Source organism: Archocentrus centrarchus, chromosome 11, assembly GCF_007364275.1.
Source record: "Archocentrus centrarchus isolate MPI-CPG fArcCen1 chromosome 11, fArcCen1, whole genome shotgun sequence".
Taxonomy (NCBI): Eukaryota; Metazoa; Chordata; class Actinopteri; order Cichliformes; family Cichlidae; genus Archocentrus; species Archocentrus centrarchus.
In genome coordinates, this window is record NC_044356.1 from 15,172,146 (window position 1) to 15,195,002 (window position 22,857).

General features: G+C 40.0%; 1 protein-coding gene across 1 annotated transcript in view; it reads right to left on the reverse strand.

Moving 5' to 3' along the window:
* Positions 1-21,330, reverse strand: part of slc45a4a (solute carrier family 45 member 4a) — a 52,116-nt gene extending 30,786 nt beyond the window's left edge. Inside the window, exons 1-3 of the mRNA XM_030740756.1 lie at positions 21,209-21,330; positions 19,747-19,828; positions 1,348-2,721 (exon numbers count right to left, since the gene is read on the reverse strand). Coding sequence (XP_030596616.1) covers positions 1,348-1,666 — 319 coding nt within the window. The 5' untranslated portion in view covers positions 1,667-2,721; positions 19,747-19,828; positions 21,209-21,330. The remainder of the gene's footprint in view (positions 1-1,347; positions 2,722-19,746; positions 19,829-21,208) is intronic.
* Positions 21,331-22,857: the final 1,527 nt, after the last annotated feature.

The window sequence follows — 22,857 nt, forward strand, 5'->3', positions numbered from 1 at the left end:
CCTCTCCTACTTTTTACTCTTCACACCCTCTCCATCTCCTCTAAAGACTCCTGTACACTCCAGACAAAACTGGACTTTCAAAATGCTGTAAAAGATGACACTAGGTGCAAATGACAGCATGCTCACTGTGACCGGAGGTCTGTTTTTTATTTGGGAGGCAGAATGTAAGCCGGGTAATCTCTGAGCACATCCGGTGGAGGTCCATCCAAACAAGGTGAAAAGGAGATGAGATATGTGCTCTGACATTTTAGCTGCTAAGGTGTCACGTTAAATGGCAGAATGACTTAAAGACAGGACTTCATCCATCCATCCATCCATCCATCCATCCATCCTCTGGTTATCCAACTGAGGGTGCAGGGCTGGGGCAGCTGGGGAAGGTTGTGTTGGGAAGGGCCTCTGGTGCAAAATCTTTGCCAAATTAAACATGCGGATCATCAAGAATGAGATTCCCAGACAGGAGTCCAAGCTGGAAGTGGCATACCTGAAAATGCTTTTATTGGGAGTGACCAGGAGGGACAAGATTACAAATGAGTACATCAGAGGGACAGCTCAGGTTGAACAGTTTGGAGACAAGATTAAAGAGGAAAGACTGAGATGGTTTTGATATCTGCAGAGGAGGGATAGTGTAAGCTGCTAGGCAGGAGGGACAGATGAAGATCACAGAGAATGTTCATGGATGCAGTGAAGAAGGACATGCAGAAGGTTGTAAGACAGAGGAAGATGCTAGAAACAGGGTGAGATGGAGGCAGATGATCCGCTGTGGCGACACATAAAGGGAGCGGCCGAAAGAAGAAGCAGCATGTTCTTGGACTGTGGGGGAAAGCTGCGGTAACCAGGGAGAACCCACACAAACATGGGGAAAACATACAAAGTTCACATAGAGAGACCCCAGCCTGGATTCAAACCAAAGACCTCCTCACTGTGAGACCAGAGTGCTAACCACCACACTGTTGTGCTGCCCAAAGGAAATCATGCAAGTTTTGATTGATCTTTTCTTGCACCTATTTCTACCTGCCCAATGAATGGCTGTTATCATCTGTTATAAGCCTTACTGGTACTGCTCAAAAGCAGCTTCTTCTACCTACTTGATCTCATTCGTGGCTATTCGACCCTTCTCAAAAGTAATGAGCTTACCATTTGCAGGTTAAAAACAGCAATAAAGTTCTACACTTAACTCTCAACCAAAAAAAACCCAAAACAAAACAAAACCCAAAAAACAAACAAACAAACAAAAAAAAACAGCAATTATTTGTAGCTGAAGTACTTTACAGATCTTGGCTCCAGCCTGTGACTTTATATACTTCACGTGTCTTTGTTTTTTATGTAAATCACATGGACTCTACTCACCTATTTGCAGCAACACAGGAGTCACCAGCGCCGTCTCCATGGCGTAGCAGAACTCCCGACCGAACATCACAGCCCCATGCATCACCCATCTCTTCAAAGGAATTCCTTCAATCGATCCTTCACTAGCAGATTCCTCTCCTCCTCGGCCTCCTTCTGCCGCTCCGCCTCCACCTCCCAATCCATCCGTCTCACCTCCTGCTACTCCTTTCTCCTCATCCAAGCCTGATGCGGTGGAGTTTTTGCTGCCAACCCCACCCACCAGAGATCCGACCTGCATGGTGTCAGCCTCTGTGTTCTGGGGAGGCATGTTGGAGGGCATGCAAGCAACAAGAAAACAAGCGCACCCCTTCTAACAATACTACAATACAAAAGCAATAATACTTCTATTTCTCCACTTCCACAAACTCCTCCTTTCAAGTTACTTGTAGTTACTTTAAAACTAGTAGTGGCTTCCTAGAAGTAACTTCATTACAATCTTTGCAAGAAAAAAATTGCAACCAGTGGTTGTAACTTGCTGGTTACATTGTTGTTACATCTATTACTGACATGTTCAAGAAGTGATGGAGTGTTGAATAACTGTAACAGATGTTTCCCAGCCTGTGAGGTAATGAAATGTATCTTAAACTGGGTCCTGCTAAAAATTACAAAGGCTAAGGACACTAAATATATGCAGAACTAATCTGCTACTTCCAGATGTATCGCACATCAGAATTTTCAGAAAATTAAGATAACAAAACAAAACAAACAAAAAAAACAAAACAAAACAAAAAAAAAAAATCACTTAGCAATCAACTGTCCTCTAAAGTTGTCCTCCAAAAACACTGCAAATTCAAATTCCCCACATTTTTAATCCTTGCTTAAATTGGGAAAAAATAAAATAAAAATCAGCTTTCTCAAGGCTTGGAGAAATTCTCCAAAAAATAAAGGAAGCAGATGAATTTCACAGGATGTGAGCGGTACATTCCAAGAGCGGCTTTGTGCATTTGCTTCTTTGCTTGTTTTTGTGTGTGCACATCAGGTGTGTGAGGAACTGCCTGCAAAACAGCTTTATTTGGTATGAAAGTGTCTGTGTAGGTGTGTGTGTGTGTGTAGGTGTGTGTGTGTGTGTGTGTGTTGTGGGTGTTTATGGCTTTTTTGTCATCGACGTTTGCCACTCCTTTTTCTTACTGTCTATTACAAGCAGTAAAAATCCATATAGAAGACCATTCAGTGAGTTCCAGAGTCATTTTGTGTATGGAGGGCTGGATGGAGGGCTGGATGACGGAGTGGGTGGGGGCGAGCAAGAGGTCGCGGGGGGAGGAGGGAGCAGGAGGAGGGAAGGCGGCGACGGTAGGCGGAGCTCCTCTGAAAATCCCCATCGAATGGCTGATCAGTCTGGAAGAAAAATAGCAAGAGAACAGAAAAAGCCAGTGAGCTACAGCAGCTTAAACTTCAAAGATGTCCTACTGTTATCTCCAGTGTGTTCATATGAGCATGACAGGTGAGGGAATGAGTGCGTGTCATGTGTTTTTTCATACCACAGCTGATATTACATGAGGACGTAGTAGTATTCTTAAAGGTGATACACAGCGCTTGCAAAAAAGCTGAGATTGTATATAAAAAACAAACAAAAAAAAACAAACCAAACCGAAATAAAATCTTTATCTTTTTCTCTTATATGTTTTATCAGTGGCACTCAAGGAAAATCATTAAGCTTGAAACACAATACAAACAGTTGCAAGTCTGAGGTTCTCATCTTATTTGACAGTTGAGAAAATGCAAATATCTAATCAGCCAATCACATGGCAGCATATCAATGCATGTAGGCATGTATGATCAAGACAACCTGCTGAAGGTCAAACTGAGCATCAGAATGGGGAAGAAAGGTGATTTAAGTGACTCTGAACGTGACATGGGCTGTTGGTGCCAGACAGACTGCTATGAGAATTTCAGAAACTGCTGATCACAGGGATTTTCCCACACAACCATCTCTGGGGTTTACAGAGAAAGACAGAAAATATCCCGTGAGCAGCAGTTGTTTGGGTGAAAATGCCTTGAGGATAACAGACGTCAGAGGTAAATGCCCAGACTGCTTTGAGCTGAAAGGAAGGCAACAGTAACTCAAATTACCACTCCTTACAACAAAGGTATGCAAAGAGCATCTCTTTAAGGCATGTTGAACCTTAAAGCAGATCGACTGCCGAACCAGGTACCAGTCCTCTCAACGGAGAACAGGAAATTAAAGCTACAATTTGAATGGACTCACCAAAATGAGACCATATAAGACTGAAAAATGTTGTCTGGTCTGATGAGTTTCAATTTCTGCTTCGACATTCAGATAGTAGGGTCAGAATTTGGTGTACACAACATGAAAGCATGGATCCATGTCTTGGGTCAAAGTTAGAAATTGGGAAAAAAAAATAGAAAGATGATGCACTTTTTTTTTTTTTTAAATGAGATTTTCTTTACAAAAACAAGTTCTTATTTACACCCTGAACAACCGTTTATATAATAACAAAAATAACTAGTTCCAATTTCTAAAAATCCTCATCCTCAAAGCCTGTGGATAATCTACTCAAAAGAGACCATTATTACTGCCTCTTTTTGAAATTAAAAGTTGTAAAAACACCAACAAAAATTACCCTTACTGTTTTGGCTAAAGGCAAAACTCTAGAGACCAGTAACTCAAAGGCCTATTTCTGTAATTTGGCAAACCAACTCACATGCACTTGAATTTGTAAGCGTGAGGTTTTTTTTTTTTTTTTTAAAGTACCAGCAAGCTGATACCACAATTCAGGCACACACATATGTATGTGTTCTCTCATATGAAAAGAGTCCATTTTTAAACAGTGTAATTGGTTTGAGCACATGATTCATCCACGCAGACACTTGGACAGTCTTTGAAACTGGACGGGATGGATGAAAGAATGTAATGTGTTTTATGAGCTAAAATGTTTTCAAGTTGAGCTACTGTTTCAAACAGAGGGCTTGTGTGTGCGGTGAGAAGAAACGACAGATATGCAGATGGAAAAAAAGAGAAGGAGAAAAGAGGAGTACAAGGAAGGAAGGTCTTCAGCTAATAGTACGCTTCACAGAGAGACAGAGAAACGGAGTCTGCATGGAAGTCCAATACGATTCCACACAGAGTTAAATTCCAAAGTGTGTGTTTTCCTGCGCAGCAGCCCACTGTATTAAAACCCATGGAGCCCACACAATTCATCACACACAACACACACTAATGCTTGCCACGTGAACAGCACACATACATAATAACAGTGCTAAGACCATTATCAAGCCTCTTAGGGAGAGATTGAGAAGGTAAATAAAATTGGAGCAAGGGAGTGAGAGTGGTAATGGGAAGGTTGGAGGGAATGAGGGTTTTAACAGGTGGATGGTGGGAGGAATTAGTGATGGAGCGAGAGGAGAGTCAGGAAGAAGAGAGAAGAAACAGATCGACTGACAGATGGAAAATATTTGTCTGCCTGACATTTGTTACTTTCTTTCTTTCCTCCCATCATCGTTTCCTGCCACTTCTAGTGTACTCAGATGTCCTCATTAACATTCATAATGCACTCAAGATGGTCCTGAATATTTTATCGCACACAAACAGACAGGACCCTTGTCACCTGACCTCACACGCTGCAGCAGATTACATAACAGCGCCTCTTCTCTACAAGCATTTAAAATAAAATAGGCCCCAATTTTCTTCTAAATTCCTTTCGGATTTGAGCACAACAAGAGAAAGAACACCACAATCTCCACTATCAGAGAGAACAGGATGTCCCAAAACACCCAAAATCTCCATGGTAAGACATGCTGCAACACGCCAGCAACAACAACAAAATTTTCGGATCTTGTTGGCCACATACTTCCAAGTACTTCATGTGTGATGGGGACATTATTTATGGTTCCCAACAGGGTGGAGACACAGCAATTCTGGTCTGGGGAAGCAATGCCTTTTTCAAATGGTACACACATTAATGTGAAGTTTAAATCTGCATGCAAAAGAAAAACACAACAGATGCTGCACCAACACAATTAAATTCTTATCACGAGCCTGTTAATGGATTTATTTATTTATTTTTATCTTCGACAGGGCTTTACCGGCTGGCACTAAGCATTCATTTCAGCTCTTAATCTTAATAATAAACTAATCATAATTTCCTACAACCACTTTCTGCCAGTCAGTTAATCAATTAAATTAACAAACATTTTCTAGCACTGTAGTGAGGAGCCATTTCATAATTTCTTCCTTGCTGCTGTGAAGCTTTAACATCTGAGCATCACAATTAGAAGTTATACAACCTTAAAAAAAAAAAAAAAAAAAAAAAAAAAAAAAAAAAATCACACTTGCTCTGAAAGACTAAGTAAGCAAAGCAGTTGTGATGGTAGTTAAGGTTAATGTGATTCTTGCAATGGAAATAATTCAATTAAGCTTCCAACTCTGAGATTTTGAAGGTTTTCTACAAGCACTTCACCCCCCCGCAGCAACAGTTCAAACAGAAATACCATCAGGGTCTCAAAAGAAGAAATATTTAAACAGGGGTGGGCAATAAAGCCTCAAAATCATATTTCAAGGAAATTTGCCAAAAAAAAAAAAAAAAAAAAAAAACAAACAAAATTTCATTGGTGATTGCAGCTTGCACGCAGCAGCATTTATTAATGTAAAGAAAATTAAGGGTATTTTTCATCTTTTTCCAATGAGCTACTGTCATTGATGGCACACTACCTAATTAAAAGTGTCAGTCTATTGCCCCAAGGTGCCAGCAGCAGCAGTATTATAGTGCAATAGTAGTGACACAGCGTAAGTCAAATGTAAGCACAAAAGTAGCCTAGGTACAGTTTTCCTGGGAAGCATAAGTATAACATAACTGCAAAATTGCTTCAGTTTAACAATAACTAAAGTAACTTAATCTTATAACACTGCATGATCCTGCATAGTATTGTTCAATAATACAACTGAAACTGAAAAATATTTTCTACCTGCAATGTTGTATCTTGGGTTAAGCTTTACTGACTGCAGCTAACAAGTGCTCCAGCAATCCAACAATGAGTCTTTTGTTTACATTTGGCTGTAAATCACCAGCTGCTAGTATTTTCTCCTTCATAGTCTGGTTGTACTCAATGTTGTGTTTTTTCCTCAAGTGGTGAAGCAACTTTGCTGTTTCCTCCTTTAGCAGGAACAGTTTGCTTCTAGATTAAATTAGCTCCCTCATTTGGAAATAAATCTCATCGGAAGCTGGCATGCAGCTCTTGCCCTCAGATATGTCTGGGTTTGTTTTGTTGTGCACACTAGGGAACATAAAAGCATGGGGTCCATCATATAGACCCCATGCTTTTATGTTCCCTAGTGTGCACAACAAAAAATTTACCCCGGTATTATATAGCACAGCCTTATAATTAAGGTTCTCCAAGAATCTGTAAGTCATGTAGCCTCGATTATCCAAAAACATACTTCTGGGGTTTCTGACTTCAGTAACAGCCAAGATTTTGGTGAGTGGTAGGCTTTAGTGAAAGCTTCAAAACAGCACTGATGGATACAATTACCACAAAATGATTAGATGAATAGTACCAAATACTTTGTAATCTGTAATCTAAATCATTATATTTTACATAATAATAATAATATCGGTCTCTGCCTGGAAAGAAGGAAGGTAACCTGTAAAAATACATAAAACAATTTTTGTGAAATTCAAAAATAATGCAAGTGACTAGAGGGGACACCTGCTGAGCACAAATGAGTCAATTACCCAAAGAAACAGCATGAGCTGTCAGGATGAAAACAGCCTTGAAGCAGGAGTTAAATCAATTTAAATACTTCTGTAAACACAAGAAGCAATTAATCCATCTCTTCTACTGGTGAACCCCTGAGTTTTAATAGTAACCCATTATGTTTCAGTTCTTTGTTTCAGATCCTTTTTTTTTTTTTTAGGTCTAAATTAGTTTGGTTTAGGTTATAAATGTAGTGTGTGCTATCACTAGCGTGCAATTAAAAAATAAAACAAAAAAACCCCAAAAGAAAACAAAAAAAAAAACAGGTGAAGGTCTGTGAATCTCTTGTTCAGGAAGCACTATATGACAAGATTTGTAATTCTCAAACACACAAGCAATGACTGTTTTCTAATCACAGGTCCATACACATGTAGCTAGTTCCCTCATTATTTCTCTGTGTTCTCTTAGTTCTGCTTATACAGAATGAAACTTTAGCTTTCTACCAGAGAAATCATTAAGTAAATAAGTCAGAACTGAGGAAAGACTCCCTCATAGGCAACACAATAAAGACAAAAAAAACAAAAACAAAACACCACCAAATTTTATATATATATATATATATATATATATATATATATATATATATATATATATATATATATATATATATATATATATATATATATATAAACACAAACACACACACACACACACAATTCTTTTTTAATGCTACTGAATGAAAAAGAGGGTCAGAAGATGAGAGGAAAACAAGAGCAGGAGGGAAGGAAAAGAGATGCCTGTGAAGTTCAAGGTCACAGACAAATTAAGAGTCTGCCATGTCTCATGTCTCACAGCGCAACACACACACACACACACACAGGCTTTCTGACTCTGCAAGGGCACACACTCAACACACATAACCTGAGTCTATTTTAGTGAGTGTTTATTCTTGTGCCATAGACCAGATTATGTGTGACACCAACATCAAATCAGAGGAAGTACCGTCTTTCTCACTTTATCCACCTTCTCCATTCCTCTGCTCCTCTTTCTTTTTCGGTGCTGACTCATGACTCACGTCTGCAGAGCAAGTTGACTTTACAAACATGAAAAATATGTAAGTCTTATCAGCTATGTAAAGCAGAGAACGTCTAATTTGGGCAGTGGGGTGGACCAGGAAAGTAAGTGGCAACAGCAACAGTTGGAACCAATGGCCTGCTATACCTGACAACCCCAAACAAATAACTCTGTTGGTCTCTCACGTGCATGCACACCTTTGAAAGTTAAGTGCAAAAACAGAAAGCAGTATGAGATCATTAGGGTAAAGTTAAAGATAGAGGTAGGAGGACGAAGGGATATACTAAGAACTGACACAGCTTTCTAGAGTCCCTGGTGAAACTTTGGCTTCCTATGTCACAAATATAATTTTAACCAAAGAAGAGCTTACCAGGCCAGTCTTGAGCTCAGAACAGCAGCTGACGAAACAATCTCAACTCAAGGTCTATTTACTGGCTTGGGCTGATGGTTTCCTTTGATGCAGTGAATTACTGACTTGTAAAAACTTAACTGCAGGTATTAGATCAGAAAATATTCAGAAGTTATTTTTGGCTAGTCAAAACAATTGTTGGACCAACACTTGCTAGTTTCCCCTTTTTATATCCAACGTTTTCCCATCTTTTTCTTGCCAATTTATATCACTTTAAATCCTAAAAGTTTCACTGTTGATCAGACAAATTATGTAAACGCATGATGCTGGGCTTTTGGGTGTTATGATATTTTTCATTGAATTAATTATGCATATTCTTTTCCCAAACCATTACTGTTTAATCAGGTTGTTTGTGTACGTGTGTTTTACAGTGAGGCACACGTGCCCTCTGAAAACAATGTAGCACTGGGTTAAATAGAGGTACATATAGATTACAAGGTTAAGGACCTCGGGATCAAATTCACATTCTGCTGTGGCTGTAGATGCTTTTGCGCATCAAGTAAATAAAAATAAAGACACCAGTATTTTGTTACTCTGACCAATAACTTGAAGTGGTGCTTTATTTGGATTAAGTATTGTAATCCAAAGAGAGGTAAAACAGATAAATTAATATGAGAGGCAGAAAGGGCAGGAAATTGTGTAATCTAGTTTCACAGACTGCTACATAAGATGTCATTGTCATGACCCTTGTTGTACTTCATCCTCTTTCCTTTGGTTCATCAGTTTTACCTTTCTTTTGTCTCTTTTGTTTTCCTGTCTGTCCTATTGTGTCTCTGTGTGTCAGTTGTAGTTCTGACACCATCACATTTTCTGCAGCGCCACTCAATCAGCATGTAAACCTGTGGCTCATCAACTCATCTCCAGCCATACATCTACCCGTCTCTCCAGTCACTATCTGACAGACATCACGACAGTGACACCATTACCACATCTATTGTGTTTGGGCTTCAAACTAATTCAATTTGATTGTGCTTACATTTCACCCATATCCCTCCTCCTGCTCTCAAGCTTCAGCTCCTCAGCTCACCAGCATCAGCTCCTTTCTCCCTGCCTGCCCACTCTAGCTGCCTGCCAAACCAGCTCACCCTGCCTCTACCATCAGTCTGCCTGCCTGTGCAATGTGCCAGCCACGCTTCACCTCTCTTCATCACAGACTCCCTGTTCAATTTCCAAAAAAGACATTTCATCTGCAGCCCTTCCACCTTGAGTACATTTGGAATAAAGTCTCCATCTGAATCACGGTCAACTTGTGTCCATGTGGTATGAATTTAAGTCAGTTCTATCTATGTGTCTATGTATTCTATATTAGCCATTACATATAAAACAATGATTACCAGTGAGGAACATGGCTTACCAATTAAGTACTGGTATGGAATGGGTACTTGGTATTGGTCGATATTCAAAGCCAAGATATATGCATCAGCACCAGGAGTCATGAATATTTAAGTGTATTTATATATTAGCTTATGTCCTTTCCCTGTTGCATTTATATAGTTCTTTTTCAGTTTTTCTGTGTACTAAATACCTTGTATTATTAGATATTCATGTACAGTTTATATGACCACTGTGTAACTTAGGAAATAAATATTTTATCAGAGCCTTGAACTGGGTAAGAAAGCTGGCTCAAGTCAAATTTTTCCAACACTGAACAAAGTCTCACAGAAGAAAAAAAAACCTTTGCTGGTTGGCAAAGTATGTGATTTTAAAAATGTGTTTGTATCTGTGTGCACTGGTGCGAGATGAAATAAAATGCAACTAAGTCACTGGCAGATGTTTAGTCTTCTGTTGTCTTCATTTCAGTTATCTACACCCGACAAGAGGCTGGTAAACACACAGGAAGCTGAGCAAAGTTTTGCATGCACAAAAAGACGTGAACATTCCTCTTCAGTAGATAATTTTCCCATGAAGAATAACCACTGTCCAGGTTTTGGGAAGCAGATGGCAGAGATAAGAGAGCAAGAGAAACAGAGCGAGGTTGGGCAGTTGACAGAGGCTGGATGTTAGTGTTATGGTGCAGTAGTGCTGCAGTGCAGGGGGGGGGGGGGGGCACATGTGTACCAACGTGCAGTAGCCTCAATGACAAATCCCCTACTCATTACACAGGGCTTATATCACTATACCGGGTGGCATGAATATGACATAATATAAGTGCTGTTCACTTAAATGCACTCTAACCCACACATACACACATATGTGCATATTAAAACACTTAGGAGAGCTTCCCATTGACTTGGTTTTATCCCTGTGATGTCCTAGCAGCTCTAAGTTAATCCCTGGTCTCAGCCTCACCTGAAACTCCCAGCTGCCTTCTCTCAAAATAGTTGCTAAATGTCTCTGCTTGCTTTAAACAGTCACAATGAACCATCAAGATGACACAAAACTTGTTTTAGTGTGAGTTCAGTCATGTTAAACTTCCTGTCACTCCACTGACAGGCTTATCATGCAAGAAAAGTCACTCTACCACAAAACAAGATGGACTGGACTCTCAAACTACAGAGAAGAGGCTCTGAGGTATCCACCTAGAGCAATTTAACCTCTGAGTTTGAATACAAGACACAGCACAATGCTTTATGGTCTAAAAAATGTGTTCCTCTTGTGTGTTATCACATAATGTCTGTGTGGATTATGCATCTGAGTAACTCAGACAACTGGAATAAAATTATTCCACCCACTTGCATAAGGCAGTAGGCATGTTCATTTGGTGTGGGAAATTATATATTAGATCTATTTCCATGACTCTGGTAAAGCTAATATGCTAATGGTAACTCAAATTCACTTGAGATCATAATTATGAGCAGCTGAGTCTGAGAAACGATTAATCTGAGCCTCCTGGTTTTCAGTTAGGAAGCAGAACAAACCTGCAGCAAAACAGCCGCACAGCTCGCAGTGATGTCTATATAAAAATTCAATTTTCTTAATTCAGTTAATTATAAATGAGTCATACACTGGTTATATCTGTTTTTATGGGCTGAAAAAAAATTTAAAAAGTGCAAAAGCCATCCCTCTTTTCTTTATATTTTGCTTCCATTGAACCAGAATTTCTTATATTTTTAAAGTGGTTCCGAACAGTAGTTCCCAAAGGCTTTCTGAAGGTCTTTCAAAATTTTTGCTTGGACATTGGCAGCTTTTTCACTCATTTTCAGTTCAGTCCTTGGGTTAGAATTAGTGTTATAGTTTCAAGAAATTACTCCTCTAATTTTCCTATCAAAATACAAAAAAAATAAAAAATAGCTCAAGCCTACTATATGTTGTGGCTACAACACATCTAACAATTTAGCAACAATCAAAGACGTTACATTATGCATCCTATTCCCTTCACTCCAACAGATTAGCCACAAAAACTAGTGCTGCTAATAGAAAAGAACAACTACATTGAGAGGTGCAGAGATTAGGATGGCTTAGCTGACCAGACAACAAGTTCTTTCATTGCTGCATGTTTTGTTCTTGGGTACTCCCCATTTCTTTTGAACAGCAAACCAATCTACTCTCGTCATGATACATACAAGTTGTCCTTTGATAATGCTGCTTTGACTCATCAGCAATCCTGTTTTTAGAAGCTGGCAGGAGGTAGGACAGGTGGGGGTGTTGTAGCTCACAAGTTTATCTACCACGAGTACGGTGTTCGCCTGTTTGGGTGGGTGCTTTGTGATTTGGTTAGGCTAGGCTGGCTGTGGCTCAGGTGGTAGAGTGGGTTGTCTATCAGCTGAAAGATTGGTGGCTCAATTTGTGTGTGAATGTTAGAAAGCGCTTAAGCATAGATAAAAGTGGCATATAAGTACCATTTAGGAAAAATTCATGGTGTGGATTAAAATATGCCTCCTCACAACATTAATCCTGCATAGTAAATATTACAATGTACCCAGTACATTTATTGCTAAAGGGTCCTGAAGCAGTATCCATACGTGATGAGTGAATCAACACGACTGGTGTGCCAAATGACGAGGACACAGTGTCTGTATCTCTGAGATGTTCTTTGATGTAATAACAAATAAAATATATTTATTTAATTTCATTTGTATTTATTTGTAGTTGGGGTCTTAGTCGAAAATAGGATTGGGATACAAATTTATTTTACCTATGGTTAATTTTGAACTAGATTATTTCTGAAAAGTCCTAAAATAAGGATCATGTCGATCTTTACAGTACTATTAAAGAACAAGAGATACAGGCATGATTAGCATGTGATTAGCAAATAAAAAAATATGAGAGGGAGAGAAAAGAGACCTTGCCTGCATGTTGTGTCAGCTTGCTTAGCAGCCTGTAATAGCCTGGTCATCTTAATGTTTATTTTTAGCCCAGTTAGCTAATAGGCTGGCTAGTTAGCACTCTGTCTGGCCCACCATGCAAACTGCAGCCAGGTCAAACACAACAAAAAACAATGCAGCTAGCAAGCTTATGCTACACTTTCAAATTAAGATAAGTTTTCCAGGTTTGAGGCTAAAGTAAAGAGAGCAGGTTAGCCCTGTGCTAAAACAGTACACAGCCTCTTTGAAGCTTTTTAAGAATGCTGCTCTGTTTCATATTTGTAATAAATTATTATTATGTGGTAAAAAAAACAAAAACCAAAACACACCAAACAGACTGAACACTGAGGCCACACACATACACTGTTCTTTTAATCTGCAAGGCATGTTGACCTGAGCCTGTCTAGACACTGGATGTCAACATTGTTTCTACTGTGTCGTAAATTTCTAATCATTATTTGGATAATCTGCTGACCCAGAAATTAACAGGTCAACAAATGACCATCAAAGACCTCTCATGGAAAAGCTGCCCTGCACCTCTGAATATCTGAAGCTGGGTACAGTGAGATTTTGACAAGCTGCTGACAGCAGATCTGACCTACTTCTGCTCCAGAGTCAGACTACTCCTGTGTCACCCAGACCCAATGCATAACCACATGCGTGCATGCACGCGCGCGCACACACACACACACACACACACACACACACACACATACACACACACACACACACGCATACAGACACATATCTCTATAGCTCACCACCTCAAACCCTGCCTATGCCCCTTCAGACTACAGTGCCCCCCAAACATTGTATTACTGCAACCCCCACATGCATCCTGTCTTTCTAACCCAGGGGACCTGCCCCCTTTTAAAGAAACTGCATGCATGTGTGTGTTTTGGTGTGTATCTTACCACTTACACCCCCACCCCCACCCAACCAGGCTTCTACCCACAAGGGAGCTGCACGCCAGACACAAGATAGGAAAAAAAAAAACACACAAAAGAGAACGAGGAGGTGATATCGATCTACTTTATGTCTCTCTCGTTAGTGTCTTTCTTCTTTCCAGTCTTCCTGGTGGACAACCTCTGCCTCTCATAATATTTAAACAAAAACATAACCCCAAAGCTACCTCTAAGTGAGTTCAAACCTCGGTAAGAACACACACACACACACACACACACACACACCTCAGCTCACCACATGAGGCTGCTGAAAGCAGTTAAACACTGCCGTATTTGTTTTTGTCTCGTAACCAACATTATTGTTTCACATCGGTACGTATGACAACATGTCAAGAGTGACAAGTGCCTGCCCAGACCTGTTCAGGACTGCACTAGACCTCAACATGGCAACTTCTGATACCACCCACACTTACGATGGAATATTCCACTGCAGAGTGCGCGCGCACACACACACACACACACACACACACACACACACACACACACACACACACACACACACACACACACACACACACACACACATGCTTAAAGCTGATAAAGGCAAACTGAAATTAACACCAATCAGCTGCTGACACACACAACTTCACAGTCATTGTCAACAGTCAAAAATTGCAACAACAACGTGCGAATAAATGCTGATTATGCAAAAGGTATGTCTCAGATGTAGATATGACTCTAAAATAAATAAAATCTAATCATACTACTAGAGCAGTAAAATTTTATAACTTTTTGGTGCAGTTCTCCAATTTGGTACTGCTTTCTAAATTCTGCAAAAACAAAAGAAAAGAAAACAAACAAACAAACAAACAAAAAAAAACAACTAAATTTAGGTTAAGAGAAGTCAGTCAAGGTAGGTTCTGTATTCTTGCCCTGCTTCTCTGCTCATCTGTTGTTTTCCTGTCAGACAAAAATGAGGATCGGCACATCCTGAAACATGCTTAGGTTAACTGCAGCCATCTCACTAAACCTGCCAGGCTAACATGAGACACTGTGTTGGCTTTGTTTTTTTTTTATACTGGCTGCACTCTAATTTCTTATCAGCATGTTATATATGGTGAACAAACACTTTATGTGAGGTAGCATGTCTGAAACCTTAGTATGTGATCATAACCAATAGACTAAAATTACTATTTAATATTGTAGCACGCAAGCACTGTGATAGTGATGTCAACATCACAGACATTGTCAGACAGCAGCCAGGGCAGCTTGGTGTGGTGTTCTAAATAAATAATAAAATATTTCAATGAAGTATGTTTTCCTACCTTCAAACCAGTCTGTATATCCAACAATGCAAGGGATTATCTAACTCTTTGCCTCCTTTTTTATTTAGATACACTGATATTTTTATAAAAGTGTGTTCAAATGGCATATTCAAATTATTTTATTATGCAAACTGTATTCAAAAAGATTAACCCCTCACCTTCCACCTCACATTGACAGCCTTGTGCTCATGACAACAACAAACTACATGATGCTACGATCACTCTGTATTGAATTATAAATGATTTTGGATCTACTACGTCTGATAGTAACAGTGGCCAAACCTGAGCTCAGCAAAGGAGAAAAGATGCAACAGTCTGCTATATTAGCTTTTTACTTCATTCCAGTAATTTCTTCCTCTGCAGCACTGACAGCATGATGTTATGATCAAATCTGGCACCATGTAGACCAGAGTGATTCACAGTCATGCCTAACTTTACCAAAAAAGGCTAAAACAAAATAAATAAATAAACCTTAAAATTAGAACATTTTCACATACATGTTTATAGACACGAATATTAAATTACAGAGAACAATCACGCAGACTCACATTTCATGCAAATGCATTAAAATAGCATGAGGGATGATGTTGGATCAGAGCAATGCTGCACCTTTCCAAGTTCAGCCAGGATCACTTTGTGTAATGTCTCGCTCTGAAAGGTTTAAAAAGAACCCCATATTGAACACTCTTTCTTCTTGTGTTGCAGGTAAATTAGCTCAAAAGTGCTCAAGTGTCTGTGTGCGTCCATCATTCTAAGTGCAGCATTACTAACAGTGTTAATGACATTACTGGCACGCAGCCAGTTATCTTCTCTCCTCACTCACCCAGGATGCCCGACTACTTCTCCGTAGATATTCTATAGAGCAGAAACGACTGGTCTGTATTAATATGAAATGAACCTACGAGCAATTTTTTTTAAACCGAAAGCTATTCACATTCAAGTGACACATCTGACAGTTTTTAATAAGCTGCAAAAGAAGAGGAAGACGATAAGAGAAGAGGACACTTGCTGCTACTATGACCAAAATGCGTGTAGAATTTTTGTGCTTCACTTCTGTTGCATCCAATTTGGTAGAGTTGCAGTTGCAAATTTTCAGAACTGGCTCATTTTGCTCATTTTGGTCTTTCAGTTTAGCAGGTGTTACTGACTGAACCTGAGGCTAATGCTGCCAATCATCTTTGGCATCCAGTCAGCTTTTTGCTAATTTAACTGGGAGGTGGCGCCTCATTTAGCTCTCAGACATTCTGTACTCAGGATGAGTCAGTAAAGATGAGGACAGAGATTAGAAAAGAAAAAAAAAAAGACCCACAAAGATAAGGGACAAATGACTTTGGAAAGACTTTGGAGAGGGAAACTTTAAATCCACTCTGAGTGCAGATTTTTCATGGAAGAGCACAGTTCACTGATGCAGTATTAAAGTTAACCCTGGGCAGCAGAGCCCAAACAGCTCCAAGTGTGATGAAGCCAAGTATGTTCAAGCTATTCATGGTATCCGAGTTCAGACTTGGCCCGCCCCAGAAGGAAAAAATCTGACCTTTACCATAACTTTTTGTACTTTTCTGTAGTTAAAACCAGAAACTGGTCAATAAGCTTGACCTGCTGTACTGCTAAAAGGCTATTAATATAATCAGAATCAGAATCCAGCCAAGATAATCCAAATCTTCAAGATTTGGTTCATTCTGGTGCTGGCTATCCAGACATGGATGCTTTTGAACCAAATTTGTTGTCAGACAGGTTTTCTACTTTCCACTCCCCATTGTCAGGGACAGTAATTGGCCTGAAGTCACATGACCATATGCCCATGACCATAAGAATCCTTGGACAAGATTCTGAACCCCAAGCTGCCCTCGATGCTTGTGGTAAGAAAGTGCTTTGAATGCTCAAACTGAGTAGAAAGACACTATAGAAGTCCAGTTCATTTTATTGGCATATACAGCAGGTATGGGGATGTATATGACTGTTTGTATTATATTTTACTTATACTATTATGACGACCCCGACATAGGTCGAAACACGTTGATCAAACAGTAAAGCTGCTGAGGTTTTAACCTCTTCTGCTTTTGCATGGACAACAAAAAACATGTGATCATCCCCTCACATCTGACTTTACTGTGACTGTATGTGAAGCACTAGGAGCAGATCATGTAACTGAAAAGTCTGCTGGTGTTTAAGAGGTATAAAAATGGGCACAAACAAAGGGTGAAGACACAAATGACAAAGAGTTAAAAGGAAAGAAACCAGTCAGAAAAAAGAAAAACAACAGACAAGGCAGAGAGGAGGAGGAGTGAGCAAAGTGGAAAGTCTCTGTCCTTAGAAGACATTTTGTGATACTGACAATCTCTTCAGCTGCAGAGCATACCTGTGTGTGCCCTCTAACTCAAGGCCGGGGCTAAATACAGTACTGCCATCTGATATTGACTTTAATAACAGTCCTCCACGATTAGAAAACCAACCGGCCATGCATGCATGGTAATAGTCTCCACACACAAAACCATGCCAGGTTGCAGATACCGTTCTATGCAGATCTATGAGGTCACCAGTAAATCAAACTGTTACATCTAATTCATCACAGGCATCAACCTGAACTCTGCTATCTGACAAAGTCATAGTTCACTGAGGATAAAGTGACTAAACAACACAGCAATATTTGTATCTTCACAATGTGCATGTAAGATCTGTTATAGATACAGAGTGAGGGAAGTTATTGATGGCTCAGATGCAAGAGAGATGATGAACACATGTGCATAAACACACACGCTTGCCCTTGAGATCACATTTGTTTATAAAAACCTCTCACTAGTAGGAAATGGGTTATCTACACATAGGATCAGGGCTCAGGATACAAGAGCCAGATCCTATGCGTAGATAACCCAGAGCCAAAAAAAACCACTCAATCACTGACAAAACTGCTGCAGTAAAAATTTTAAAGCTTTAAAATAATTTCTAACAGCACTGTTTATTATAATGATAACTTGGGAATAAAAGCTAGCATACTAAGCCAGTAGCTCTATTGGCACAAAACTAGTACTACCAGGAAAACTTGTGTAATTGGGAACTTCCCACCTCTACATCAGACTTTGTTATATGCACCACATTCACACAAAATATGCAGTCTGCTTTTTAGTCAAATGCTGCCACACATCATCCATCCAATCATCTTTCAAGATTCTGCTTTTGTGCCAATTTGAGCTTCCTCTTTCTTTGACTGGGTTTCTATGGTGTATAGAAACATAAGGCTTCTAAAACTACACCCAAAATGCTGCCCAAACTCCAGCCATCCATTTTAGGGTCACCAGATCCTATCCTAGTTTTCACAGCATAAGAGGCAGTATACACTCTGTGCAGGTCACCAGTCTAACACACAGAGACAGACAACCATACACTCTTACATTCACAGCTTCTGGACTGTGGGAGGAAGCCAGATTACCCAGAGAAAACCCATGCAAACCCCAACCAGAAATGCCTCAACCTGGATTTGAACCCAGGACCTTCTTGCTGTGAAGCAAGATTTCTGTGGGATAAAAAACACAGAGTGACTTTTTCACAAGTGGCAAAAGAACAAAGTGGGAGACTGATGAAACTGAAGGGCAGATTAATGAAACATCTACAGTAATGCAGAAGTTATGCTTGTTTATTGCGGTCAAAAGGCAGCTCAGTGGGAAGGTGACGCTGTGGATCGGTTGGTTGATCAAGATTCCTATCCTCACCCATAACCACCAGGTAGTAAACTTGATAAAAGATAACAAATACAAAAAGGCAGGAATTAACTTCCTTCTTGTGAAACAATTGGGTCCTGACTGAGCTAAATCATTCAGGACAGGTTCCTCCATGTCAAAAAGGAACCTGCTGAGGTGGTTCAAGAATGCCTCTTCCCAGTAGAGCCAGAGGTAGTAGTAGTACCTCAGGAGGGGAAGGCCTGAGCAGCTCTAGTCAGAGGCAATCTCTGCAGTTATCAGAAATTACTAGAAGCCTATAGATAATACCAGTCACAAGCAGACAGAGCTATTATGTATGCTTTGTTTATGTAAATACCAGCCAGCTCTACATGCAAATATTGAACATCTGCGTGTGGGTGGCTGACAAGTCTTTCTATGTGAAGTTACAGAGGGAGGTGTTTGCAGTGTTTACTTAACATCTGTGGAAATGTATGTTTATGTGCATATGGAGAGTGTGTTCATGTGACTGTCTGCACATGACTTCTGCCCGACTACATTTGTGTGTGTGTGTGTGTGTGTGTGTGTGTGTGTGTGTGTGTGTGTGTGTGTGTGTGTGTGTGTGTGTGTGTGTGTGTGTGTGTGTGTGTGTGTGTGTGTGTTATAAAGCAGCTGATAGTCAGCAAAGATTTCACCAAGAGGAAGTCGTTAGCTCTCACTTCAGCTAGAAAAGCTAGTCTTCAGCATACTAACTGAAACCTAAACTGCATCAGAAGCAAGAGCCTGGCATCGATTTTTAAGGAAGTAGCGAGCATCACATGAGTGCACGTCTGTGTGTGTGTCAGGTCAGGCCAAAACAAAACCAAAATCGCGTCAGTGAGCGAACCCCAATTCGGCACGTCTACTCAGCATTGTTCTGCTCGTGCTGGTTGTGGTTTTGAGCAGAACAGAAACATATTAAACTTGAAATACAACATCTGTTGGCCATTTACAACTCTTTCTTTGGGACTTACATGTTTTTTTGTTGACCAAATGCCAAAGTAAAACACACGAGATGAACTAAAATGCTTTGTGTGTCCATGTGCATGTGAGACTCACCAAAAGGCCTTGAAAGCTTCATAAATGTCGTTGAGACGTTGTAGTTTCGTTCAGGCTGCAATCTTAAGCCCTGCAGTTGTACCTAAACACACATACACAGCAAAAAGTTAAGCCCTTACCAATCTGTAGAGTGAAAAGCACACAAAACACATGCAAAATGTCAAAATACGATCACTGCTTCTTTGCTGCAGTAAGTTGCGTACATCTGTCCCAGTTAAAAGCTGACATGCTTGCAGAATCATGCAGAAAAAATTTTCAGATGTATCTAAAAGAAGCTCCTATTAAGCACGCAATTTCAAAACACACCCACGTTAAGACATATTACAGTCATCTCAGATTGATGACTCTTAACTCAAATCATTAAGGTGTAACCAACATTATATGTAATGCTTTTATTATGGGAATTATTTCTATATTTATCAATCCATTTCTTGGTATTTACGAGTTCAGAAAATATTCTCAAAGTATCGCTAGTCTAAAAGCGAGAGGCATTCAAAATTAACTGCCAGAAAACACAAAAGGAAAGGAAATACTTTAAGACAACAGCCCACTTTAACTCTATGGAATAGCGGCAGTCAGGTATAAAAGCACAGCTGATGGCGTTCAAATAAACCTACAGCCACTGCCGATGATCACACCGATGAATCAGTAATTATAATGAAGGACACTCCTCATCCATCTACTTTGCCCCGGCGAGAGCGAACAAAACAATTCAGGGCCATGGTTGGGCTGGATCCTTATTAAAGCTGTCAGAGAGGCGGATACACCCCGGACAGGTCGCCAATCTATGGCAGGGCTAACACATAGAGAAGGACACCATTCACACTCACGATCAATTTAGAATCACTAATTAATCGAACATGCACGTCTCTGGACTGTCGGAGGAACTCCACGCAGAAAGGCTCCAGCTGGCCGGTGGACTAGAACCCACGACCTTCTTGCACGGTGCTGACCCCTGCAGCACAGATACACTGGTAGATGTTTTTGTTTCGCTCCTGCCGCAGTCATCGGTGTGTTATTATCTACAGTAAACTGCTCCTTCCTGGTTAATTACATACACAGCAGTGATGAAGGAAATTAACATTATTCTACTGCCAATGTCCTCACCATCTAAACTATAAACACCCACCCCTGAGCCTACTCTGCTTTACCTGCTTTACATTTAAACGCCATCCACACCCGGTATTTATTCTTTTTTTTTTTTAAACTTTAGAATAAGGAGACCTAATTGTGCAGCCTGACCTGTCCCCTGCTGCATGCACCCCCAACCTCTCTCCTCTTTTTGTTTTTGAAACAGGCCTACAGAAAACTACTGTAAATGCCTCCTCCTCCTCCTCCTCTCTCTGCAGCAGCAACCTGAGATGCTGTGTATCCGCCTGCCGGAGCCGATCAGCAGCGGCTATAAAATGTTAAATATCCGTCTCGTCTCGTCGCTGCTGTTTCACTCGGGCACCGCGCTCACCTCGTCGGGTTATGTCAGCCGCTGGCTCCGTGTTTTCGTCCGCTGAGTGGTCGGACAGTCGCTCGTCTCTGCAGCAGCTTTTGTTGCATAGGTTGTCCGCTGCTCCCGCAACTAAAGCCAGGGGTTTAAATACGCCTTTAAAGGAATATCTGTCGGAAGAAAGACGTAGCACTGGCTTCCGCCGACGTCACGGTTTATTTGCATAAAGAGGCGGAGTCGTGGCGTTGGTATACAAAGAAGCAGCGAGGCTGAACTCTTAAAGGGGAATGCCATGAAAAATAGTGCAGAAAGCTTTCTCCCAGTAGAAGAATTATTTTTTCTACTCTTTTGTTTTACTTTTGTTTTATTTGAATATGTTCAGTTTTACTTATGTTTTTATTAGTGCCCGTATTCATTTTGCACAACAGGTTATTTGTCAGGTTGATCCATTTGTCAGTGAACAGGTGCACCAAATCATTCTTGTGATTGTTGTGTAGACAAATATGATGAACGTAACAAAAATGACAAACATTTGCTCAAGGCTTTTTATTTGATTTTGGTTAGGTTTTTAAGTACAAACAATAGTTTAAGTTTGCTTTTATTTTTCTGAAGTCATTCTATGACTTTTCACGTCTAGTTTAAACTTTTATTTTTAGCCAAGCTTCATCTGTCAGACAGACGACCTCACATTTGACTATAGAATACTTTGATACACGGAGGAGTTCAGGTCAATTCAATGACTGCAAGGTGCCCAGGTCTTGTGACTGCAAAAAAAGCCCAAATCATCACCCCTCCACCACCATGCTTGGCAGTTGGAATGAGGTGTTTGTGCTGATATGGTCTGTCTGGTTTTCTCCAAAAGTGGCGCTGTGCATTATGTCAAAACATCTCCACTTTGGGCTTGTATGTCCAAAGGACGTTGTTCCAAAGTTCTTTTGTTTATATGCTGTGATGTTGTTTTTTAGACAGAAGAGGCTTTCTCCTGGCAGCCCTTCCAAACAAGCCATACTTGTTCAGTTTTTTTCTAATTATACTGTCATAATTAGACCAATCTTCAACCTTCCTTTTCTCTCAAAAATTCTTGAAAGAGTATTTGTGAAACAGCTAATGGATCATCTGCAGTGGAATGGTTTATTTGAAGAGTTTCAGTCAGGTTTCAGAATTCATCACAGTACAGAAACAGCATTAATGAAGGTTACAAATGATCTTCTTATGGCCTCTGACAGTGGACTCATCTCCATGTTTGTCCTGCTAGACCTCAGTGCAGCAGTCAATACTGTTGACCATAATATTTTATTACAGAGATTAGAGCATGCCATAAGCATTAAGGGTACTGTGCTGCAGTGGTTTGAATCATATTTATTTAATAGACTCCAATTTGTTCATGTCATTGGGGAGTCTTCTCCATAATCTGAGGTTAATTATGGAGTTCCACAAGGTTCTGTGCTAGGACCAATTTTATTTATACCATACATGCTTTACTTAGGCAGCATTATTAGAAAGATAAGATAAGATAAAACTTTAATGATCCCACGACGGGGAAATTTGCGCATTACAGCAGCTCAGTACAGAGAAAAAATGAAAAAGGATGAATAAGAACAAATAACTAAACTAAAACTAAAATAGAATAGAATAGAATAAAATAAAATAGCAAAAAAACTATACACATA